Source organism: Arachis duranensis, chromosome 9 (genome assembly GCF_000817695.3).
Source record: "Arachis duranensis cultivar V14167 chromosome 9, aradu.V14167.gnm2.J7QH, whole genome shotgun sequence".
NCBI lineage: Eukaryota > Viridiplantae > Streptophyta > Magnoliopsida > Fabales > Fabaceae > Arachis > Arachis duranensis.
In genome coordinates, this window is record NC_029780.3 from 61,225,869 (window position 1) to 61,236,546 (window position 10,678).

General features: G+C 37.7%; 1 protein-coding gene across 1 annotated transcript in view; it reads right to left on the bottom strand.

The window, feature by feature from the left end:
- Positions 1-8,389: 8,389 nt before the first annotated feature.
- LOC127741565 (uncharacterized) overlaps positions 8,390-10,678 on the bottom strand; it is a 15,700-nt gene continuing 13,411 nt past the window's right edge. Inside the window, exon 3 of the mRNA XM_052254292.1 lies at positions 8,390-8,759. Within this exon, the coding sequence (XP_052110252.1) occupies positions 8,390-8,759 (370 nt within the window). The remainder of the gene's footprint in view (positions 8,760-10,678) is intronic.

Genomic DNA, 10,678 nt, shown 5'->3' on the forward strand with positions numbered 1-10,678 from the left:
GATTTTTGCTCAGATCCTCAGAGTTTTGCTCAAATCCCTCAATTTCAGCCAGAAATTACCTGAAATCATAGAAAAACACACAAACTCATAGTAAAGTCTAGAAATGTGAATTTAACATAAAAACTAATGAAAACATCCCTCAAAGTAGCTTGAACTTACTAAAAACTACCTAAAAACAATGCCAAAAAGCGTATAAATTATCCGCTCATCACATATTCTTCTAAGTAAAGTTTCTTGACCAATCAATCCTTGTGGGATTCGACCTCACTCTATTGTGAGTTTTACTTGACGACAATTCGGTATACTTGCCGAAGGGAAATTTGTTGAGAGACAAGGTCTCATGCATCAAGCGGAAAAACAATTATATACCCCAATTTGAATCTTTGGTTAGCTTAAGATAGAATTGTGTGTGCTAATTAAGTATGGGAAATTGTGGGAACAAAAGATAATGAGGGGATATGTCATGATAATATAATGGGAATTTGGACACCTACTCATGTGAAACTATAAAAATCAAAAATCCATGTGCATTGATAAGCTATGTTTAAAAAAAATTTAATAAATAAATAAGGGGACAAAATTACCCCAATGTTGAGTTAAGAATTCAAAGGTCAATGCATGTATGACAGAATTAAAATAAACAGTTGATACATGAGTATGGAATGTGAAATAGAATTCTGGGTAGCTAGGTACGAACTCCATAGTTATATAAAATATATAGGTTATGTTAGAGTTTGAGTTAATTAAAGATTCAATTTATAAGCTCATTTAACCATATATGTATCTTTATCTTTACCTTGGCCCCATTACAACCTTGAAAAGACCTCATGATGTTGCATTGGTATATTAAATGTTGTTGATTGATTAGGAAAAGAACAAAATTTAGGGAGCATGATTAGAGAAGGATAGAGTGATTACCCTATACACTGGAGAGATTAGAATATACATACATCATCAGTGAGGGTTCAATGCTTAAAATTCTATGTTCCTTGCTTTCATGAGCTACCTTCTTGCATTTTTATCTGTTCTTACTGTATAAGAATTGAATTAGTGGAACTTGATTTGTAATTGTTTTGAAGAGCTTATTTATTCTTGATCAAGTGGACAAGAATCATATAGTTGCATTCACATATATAGATTGCATTGCATGAGTTTTTACATGTTCATACTCATTTATTTTATCTCCTTCAACTAAGCATGAGGACATGCTAATGTTTAAGTGTGGGGAGGTTGATAAACCACTATTTTATGGTTTATAATGTGTTTAATTGTGTGGTTTTATCATGATCTTTACCCACTTATTCACATAATTAGCATGCATTTATATTTCCTTCCTAAAATTATTACATGATTGAAAACTTACTTCCTAGAGACTTTTAATTAGGTATTTTAATTCTCCTTTATCCCATTCGATGCCGTGATCTGTGTGTTAAGTGTTTCAGGCTTTATCGGGCATGAATGAATTGGAGATTGGAAAGGAAGTTTGCAAAAATGGAAGGAATACAAGAAATTAAGGAGATGACCAGCGAGAAGTGACGCGGCCGCATGGCTCACGCCACCGCGCAAAAAGAGAAGAAATCGCAGTGACGCGGCCGCATGGCTCACGCGACCGCGCGGATTGGAAAAGCATAAGTGACGCGAGGCATGGACGACGCGCCCGCGTGGGAAAGCAAAACGCCGAATGACGCGTCCGCATGGATGACGTGACCGCGTGGCGTACGCGATCTGTAGAATTTCAGAAGTCGCTGGCAGAGTTTCTGGGCCAGATTTCAACCCAGTTTTTGGCCCAGAAACACAGACTAGAGCCAGGGAACATGCAGAAACAGAGACAACAATTCATTCTGCATAATTTTTAGTTTTAGATCTGGATTTACTCCTCCCCTAGGTTTTTCACTCACTTGAGCATTCATAATTAGGATTGGAAGATTTTGGCTTTAGCTTTTGAGAAGAGTCTACCTCCAGTACTAGTCATCTTATTTTGTTATTTACTTTTTATATTTATTCTTCCATATTCTTAATCCCTCTAGAGTTGACATTGGATTATTTCTACAAGTTATTAATATAGACTATTTTTATTTTCAATTAATCCTTTTATTATTATTTATCATGTCTTCTTTTATTTTCACCATTGATTCTGTGAAGTTTTTAATTATGATGAGTGAGTAGTCCCATGACTTGATTGGGGGATGATTGAAAGGAACCCTTGAGTTGAACTACTCAAGAGAGAAATTATAATTGGGTTTATTGTTGGATCAACCTCTAATCATTAACTCTAGTCCTTCCCAAGGGAGAGGATTAGGACTTATGACTAGAAACAGATTTCCAACTTGCTTGACTTTCCTTTACCTAGTAAGGGTTAACTAAGCACAGCAACTTCTAATTATTAATTAATCTTAAGAGTATTTCAACAAGAATAGGGCTTCCAACTAATCTACCCCCAGTCAAAGGTTTTATTTAAAATTAGTTAAATTCTCTAGATTAATTCCCTGCTTATCAACTAAACCATTTTTGAAAATGCTCGATTGATAAAATAATAGCACATCTCCTTGCAACTTGTTGGGAGTCGACCTGGGATTCATACTCCCAGTATTTTAATTTTCAATATTGTGACAACCCCTTTTAAATTGATAAGCGGATTTTCGGCTGGTTAAGGACTGTACTAGCAATGTGTCCATATTAATAAATTCTTAACTCGCCAATTTCCGCCACGTCAGGTGGTCAAATGTGACGTTCTAAGATTAACGAGGAATCGACCAAGGTATGGTTTTAGTTTCTTGTATTTAATATGTAAGGTTTCATGAAAACATAGGCTAGATGACTATCGAATAGGAATGAATATATGAGTATGTTAATTGTTTAACATCTTTGATAAGATTCATTAATATGGATTTAAAATTGGTTGGTGTTTATTGATTATGATGGAATTAGAAATGATGAGTGATGGTTTGATGATGAGTGTTAAGTTGGCAATAATGAATATGTATATATGATGGAATGTTGATGGTTGTTGGTATAATTGTGAAGTCTATGTAGGATAGTTTTGTGAAAAATAAGGAATGGTGGGTGATAGAAGGATGTGATATTGTGTTAATGCAATGGGTATGTTGTGGTGCTGAATTTTGCTGAATTATATAGATGGAATGTTGAGGTTTGAGTTGATTGTTAATGAAATTAGAGGTTGAGGAATTTTTGTGTAAAATTGATTTTTGGCCGAATTTCGGTGAGTCATAACTTGGCTTTTGGACTCCCAAATTATTTCAAACTTATTTTATATAAAAACTGGGTCTGTGAAATTTATGCCATTTGAACAACAGATAAAAAACATTTTAAAATGAGAAAGTTATGCGCGTCAGAAGTTCGGTATGTAAAACTAAAAGTTTGCAAACTTAGCCATTTTTTACTACTCTGCAATGTATGCGTACGTGGACCCCTCCATATGCGGATGGGCATTTCTGTCCAGTGTACATGCATATGCGGACAAGGCAATGCGTACGCATAATAGGCAAAACTGCACTCCTGATACGCGAAAATTAAGAATTAACACGCAACCGGCAAGTATACCAGATCGTATCAAGTAATAAAACTCACTTAGAGTGAGATCGATCCCACGGAGATTGGTGGATTAAGCAACTTTAGTCAAATAGTATTTTAGTTGAGCAAACATGGTTTTTATTTCATGAGATTTTGATTCTTGAACTTGATTTCAAAGATTAAATGACAAGGAATCTAAAGAATTGTAATGAAGAAAGGAAATGAAAGTAAATGACTGAAACTTAAAGTGCAAGAAATTTAAATGACATTAAAGATAAAGTGCAAAGAAGTAGAGTGTAGGAATTTAAAGTGCAGAAATTAAATGGCAAGTAATCTAGAACAGAATATAAATGGCAGAATGATAAATTGCAAGAATGTAAAAGGGAGTTGGGTAATGGATAATCAAAATAACTAAAGAACAAAAGAAATGAGAATTAATGATGGAGAAATCATTAGGGATCAAAGATTCAAATTCTCATGAATTGATGTTGATCAATTCCTTCTCAATCATGGGTATAGATCCATGGCGGATTGTGGGTAATTGAGTTGCAATCTCTTGGTAACTCAATTTCTCTCAACACAACCAATTGCAACTCTCGTGATCTAATTTTTCATGAGAAAAGATGAAGTTCAATTTGCTAATCCTTTATTCCACATAACTTCCAAGATCTCAACTAAGGGTGGTTACATCTCACATACCAACCCAAAGTGTATTAATCAAGGAAATCATGAGAGGATGAACTCTAAACTGAATTATGTAGCTCCTTTCTCAAGTTCACCACACAATTCATATAGATTCAATCCCTCTGTTGATGGTGATTGAATCTTTGAAGAAAAAGAGTTTCCTCTTGGATGAACCACTTGAATTGAGAAGGAAAAGATGAGTTATCAACCCATTCAAATAAACAGAGCTCCTCCCCCTAATGAAATTGGGTTTAGTGAATCATAGCTCTAAATTCAACAACAAGTGTAAAAGTAAACATTAAAATTGAATAGAGAAGAATGAAGAATGAAGAATGAAGAAGAAGTTCTTAAAACTGGAAATTGAAAGTTGCAAGAAAAATAAAATAGCTTTCAGGTATCCTTCCTGAAATTGAAGAATGCTATAAAAGATAAAGTACTAGAGTGGAAAGTGAAAGTGTCTAAGTGTGTAAAAAAGTGTAAAAAGTGTCAAAGTCCAAAAGTCTAAAAAAAATCCCCCTCAAAGTACAAAACTCCTATCTATTTATACTACTCCTAAAACTCATTTAGAGATCTTCAATTGGGTTAGCAATGTGGGCTTTACCCTTGTTGAATTCTTGGCTCAATGGAGGAAGTGTTGCCAAACATAGGAAACAGAGCTCATTAATCTTGCTTCTGGCCCAATGGCCTGGTGTTACTGGCAAACACTCCAGTTCATAGCACGTTGGCAACGTGCCAATACACTTCCTGGGCTGGGAGTTTGGTGCTTGGGCGTTGCTAGCCCATGTTGTTGCCAAACACTTGGCTCTTCTTCTTCTTAGTCTCACTTTTGATGCTTAATTTTGCCTAAACTTTGAGCTTCAATCCTTTTCTTCAATATAAACTATTATACATCATTGGAAAGCTCAGAGTGTCTTCTTTCCAATGCACTTAGGATCATCTCAATTGGATCTTCCTAGCTCAAGTTATGCTCCATTGAAGAAGGTAAGGTCAAGCTGCCAACTTTGCTGGAGTTGTTGCTGAACACGCACCCTTTCCTCCAATTTTGCAATGCCCAAGATCACTATCCAGGGTTGCCTTGCAGTGTTGGGCATTGTTGCTGGAGTTGTTGATGAACACGCCAGTTCATCCTCAAGTTGGCAACGCCCTCGAGCTCTTCCTTGGCCTAAAATCTTGCTTGCCTACATTGCCAAGGAACATGCCCCCTTTCTCCAAGTTGGCAACGCCCAAGATCACTCTCCAAGGCTGCCTTGCATTGTTGGGCATTGTTGCTGGCATTGTTGATGAACACTCTAGTTCATTCTCAAGCCAACAACTTGCTCGAGCTCTTGGTTGGCCCAAACTCTTGCCCTTGGCGTTGTTGCTGGCGTTGTTAATGAACACGCCCGTTCATCCTGAAGGCAACAACGTGCTCGAGCTCTTGGTTGGCCCAAACTCTTGCCCTTGGCATTGTTCCTGGCGTTGTCTTCAAACACGCCCATGTTATCCCAAGCCAACAACGTGCTCGAGCCTACCTGATGGCACCAAGCTTTGCTTGCTAAGTTTTTGGTCGCGTTGCCTTCAAACACGCCCATGCTATCCCAAGCCAACAATGTGCTTAAGCTTCTTCCTTGGACTAGCATTTCTTGCTTGCGTTGCCAAGGAACACGCAGCCTTTCTCCAAGTTGTGGCAACGTGCTCGAAGCTCTTCTAGCTCCTCTCCAAAGCCCTGGCGTTGCCTAGGAACACGCTAGCTCTTCCTGGCATTGGCAACACCCAAGATCTCTTCCTTGGCCCAGCTTTCTTGCTACGTGCTTGCCAGCGTTGTCCACAAACACGCCCCTCATAACTCCAAGTTAGCAACATGCTAACTTCATCCTCCTTGTCAAGCTTCCTGGCATTGTTATTGAACACGCCTTTGGAACTCAATGTTGGCAACATGCTCGAGCCTTCAAACTCATCATCCAGGGTTGCCTGGCGTTGTTGCCAAACTCGCCAATGTGACTCCAAGTTGGCAACGTGCTTAAGGCTTGGAATCACCCTCCAAAGCTTCCTTGAGTTGTTCTTAAACACGTCAATGTAAATTCAAGTTGGCAACGTGCTTGAGGCTTCAAATTCACGTTCCAGGGCTGCTGGCGTTATTGCTAAACACTCAAGTAATAATGCACGTTGGCAACGTGCAAGTCTCTTCCTCCTTGCCAAGCTTGCTATATCCCCAAGCTTTCTTGCTCCAATTCTTGCTCCATTGCCTTCTTGCTTCATGGCTCTTTGCTTCACCTATCATCAACCAAACGATTTTCTTACAATTTTTGCCTTTCTATGCAACGAATTTCAAGAGATTCATTCACACTAATTCATTTGTAAACTTCTTGAATTATTTGCATGAATTATGCCAAATTTCACCTAGTTCTTGGTTCATGAATGCATGGAGAGAAAACTCACATTGCTTGTTTATTTTAATAATAATGAATGAAATTAAGCTAAAACTAATTAAACTAACTAGCTAAAATAGCAAATATGCGAATGCATCACAACACCAAACTTAAAATGTTGCTTGTCCTCAAGCAAGAGATAAAAGAATTTGACAAAAGAACTTAAGATGCAAGAATTGAATATCTTAACAGAGAAAAACTTCTTTCATGAAATGTGTCATCCTCATTTGTGTAGTCATTTGTTTAACGCAAATGATCAAGGCTAATTCAACTTCTTTAGTTAAAATGCTTGCTTCAATACTAGACTGGTTAAGTTCGCTAAACTCCTTTTTCACACCTTAGCATATAATCCTCAACTATTCTTTTCTCTGCTTCTCTTCTCCTTTTTTTTCAAGTTTCCTTTGTTTCAATTGAGCTTAAAATCTTGTGTTAAGACGGCTCTTTAGCATAAGCTTTCAATCAACAATCCCAAACTAGTTGGTTTAAGTTGTTAAGTGTTGAAACACTCTTAAAGATTTACTAACTCAAGCCTCTCTCCTTAACACATTCAATCACAGGCATATAACTTTGAGATTCTATTTGGATAGTGGTGTCCAGCACCTCTTTGGGTTGCTAAATGTTCTGTTATAGAGCTACTCTTGAATGTGAGTTTTCAATCGATAATCCCGAGTTAGTTAACTCAAGTTACCAGGTGATGAAGCACCCCTCAGATTTACTAGCCCAAGTATGTCCCCTAACATCAATCACCACAGACACATATACAAATTTTGTCATTGATGCCTAGCTTTTTATTCTGTGTTCTTTGTTTTCTTTATTTGTTTTTTTTTTCTATTGTCAAGGATTTTTTTGCCTCTAACTTCTTAAGTCTTGTAACCCTTAACCAACTAGCCTTGTGTAAGCAAGCATCTTGACTCCTTTTAATTTCTTGAGCCCTGATTCGTTCACAATAAAAGCATATATATATACTAGCACTTTTGTAGGACAATCTTATTCTTTCTAAGCAAGGTTCCTCTTTGTTTTTGTTCAAACCACATCTTTTATTCCATTGGCAAGTAAAAGAACTTAAGACAAGCATACATTCGAAGCATATGAGTGATATATGGAGTAAACATGAAAATGCATATTGTAAAAGAGAACAGCTTAAAAGGTATATCATGTTTCAGATATACATCTTCTTTATTTATTAAAATACTAAAAGAACTTCACCACCTTTAAGCTTTATGTCCCTTTCCTTTGCTTGATTCTCCTTGCTTTCCTTTGTCCTTCGGATCCTCCCTTTTCTTCTTTCTTACTTCTCCTTGTTGTGTTGTTGTTGAGTCCTCTGCTCTCCATATCCCTGAGCTTACCATCTTCTCTTTCAACCTTTGAATATTGAATTTCACCCTTGCAATATCCTATTCTTCTAATACCTTGTGGGCTTCATTAAATGTTTGAATTTGTGGGTTGAGCACTGGAAGCGTTCCACAGATGTAACTGAGTTTTTCTTGAGTGCTCATATCATATTCAATTCTAACTCTATGTCTGGCCTCCTTAAACATTTTGTTTTCATTGAATTCCCTGTGAAAGGTGTCTTGTCTACCATCCATCCTGTGGAGGAGCTCCCTTTGCTGAGCTTGCTCTTTCCTTAACTGAGCCTGTTCTTGTATTACCTTCTCCATGGATCTTTCATGTTCAGCAGCTGAGTTATTGATGGCTTCATACATTTTGTCATATTGTTCTTGTTGTTGTTCTATCATGTGCATTAGAAATTCTCTTTGCTGATCCATCTATTGAGCTTGAAGTCCTTTTTGCTGATCCATTAATTGCCAAAGGTCCCTTTGTTGTTGAGCTTGTTCCTCTTGGCTTCTTTGAATTTGTGAGTATTTCCCAGAGATTCCTTCTAAAGCCGCTTGAAGTTGGTTCATGTTCAAAGCATTTGGTTCTTCCATGTCTTCTTGCTCCTCCTCTTGTCTTGCTTCCTTCCTCTTTTTTCTTCTTGCTAGAGGCTGCCTCTCCAATTGGACTGTGGTGACATACTCCAATCTTTCCTTGGTGATAGGTTTCCCAATGGACACCAAGTCTGTATCTTCAAATTCTTCAAGAGGCACTCCAGCTTCTTCACATAAGCGCAGAATAGTACTAGGATATCCTAGCCAACTGTCTTGTTTGAACTTCTCAGCTATGTGATGCACGAAATTGCAATCATACTTTTGCAATCCGCACAACTAACCAGCAAGTGCACTGGGTCATCCAAGTAATACCTTACGTGAGTAAGGGTCGATCCCACGGAGATTATTGGTTTGAAGCATGCTATGTTTATTTTATTATTCTTAGTCAGGATTTCAATTAAAATTATCAGTTTGAATTATTAGAAAAATAAAATAGCGTGAATTAATTACTTGTAATGCAGTAATGGAGAATATGTTGGAGTTTTGGAGATGCTTTGTCTTTTGAATTCCTGTAATGTAATATTCAACTCAATTCCAAAGTGCAAAGTTCCTTCCATGGCAAGCTGTATGTAGGGTGTCACCATTGTCAGTGGCTACCTCCCATCCTCTCAGTGAAAATGGTCCAGATGCTCTGTCACAGCACGGCTAATCAGCTGTTGGTTCTCGATCATGTTGGAATAGGATCTATTGATCCTTTTGTGTTTGTCATCACGCCCAGCAATCGCGAGTTTGAAGCTCGTCATAGCCATTCAATCCTTGAATCCTACTCGGAATACCACAGGCAAGGTTTAGACTTTCCGGATCCTCAAGAGTGGCCGCCATCAATTCTAGCTTATACCACGAAGATTCTGATTAATGAATCTAAGAGAAGCTCATTCAATCTGATGTAGAACGAAGGTGGTTTTCAGGCACACGTTCATGTATTGAGGAAGGTGATGAGTGTCACGGATCATCACCTTCTTCATAATTAAGCACGAATGAACATCTTAGATAGGAACACACAAGTTTGAATGGAGAAATAGAAACAATTGCATTAATTCATCGAGACGCTGCAGAGCTCCTCACCCCCAACAATGGAGTTTAGAGACTCATGCCGTCAAAAGGTACAAAGTTCAGATCTAAAAAATGTCATGAGATATAAAATAAATCTCTAAAAGTTGTTTAAATACTAAACTAGTAACCTAGGTTTACAGAGAATGAGTAAACTAAGATAATTGGTGCAGAAATCTACTTTTGGGGCCCACTTGGTGTGTGCTGGGGCTGAGACTTAAGCCTCTCATGTGCTTGGGCTGTTTCTGGAGTTGAACGCCAGGTTGTAACGTGTTTTGGGCGTTGAACTCCAACTTGTAACCTGTTTCTGGCGCTGGACGCCAGACTGCAACATGAAACTGGTGTTGAATGCCAGTTTACGTCATCTATCTTTGCGCAAAGTATGGACTATTATATATTTCTGGAAAGCCCTGGATGTCTACTTTCCAACCCAATTGAGAGCGCGCCAATTGGACTCCTGTAGCTCCAAAAAATCCATTCCGAGTGCAGGGAGGTCAGGATCCAACAGCATCAGCAGTCCTTTTTCAGCCTAAATCAGATTTTTGCTCAGCTCCCTCAATTTCAGCCAGAAAATACCTGAAATGTCAGCCTCCTATCAGAGTTTTGCTCAGCTCCCTCAATTTCAGCCAGAAAATACATGAAATCACAGAAAAATACACAAACTGATAGTAAAGTCCAGAAATATGAATTTTGCTTAAGAACTAATAAAAATATACTGAAAACTAACTACAACACTCTAAAATCTACATGAAATTACCCCTAAAAAGTGTATAAAATATCCGCTCATCACAACACCAAACTTAAACTGTTGCTTGTCCCCAAGCAACTAGATAAATAAAAGAGGAAAAAAAAAGAAGTCAAGAAGCAATAATATCTCAGAGTTTTAAATGACGCCCAGATTCTAATTAGATGAGCGGGACTAGTAGCTTTTTGCCTCTGAACAGTTTTGGCATCTCCCTTTATCCTTTGAAATTTAGAATGGTTGGCATCCATAGAAAACTTAGAATTCAGATAGTGTGATTGATTCTCCTAGTTTAGCATGTTGATTCTTGAACACAGCTACTTTTATGAGTCTTG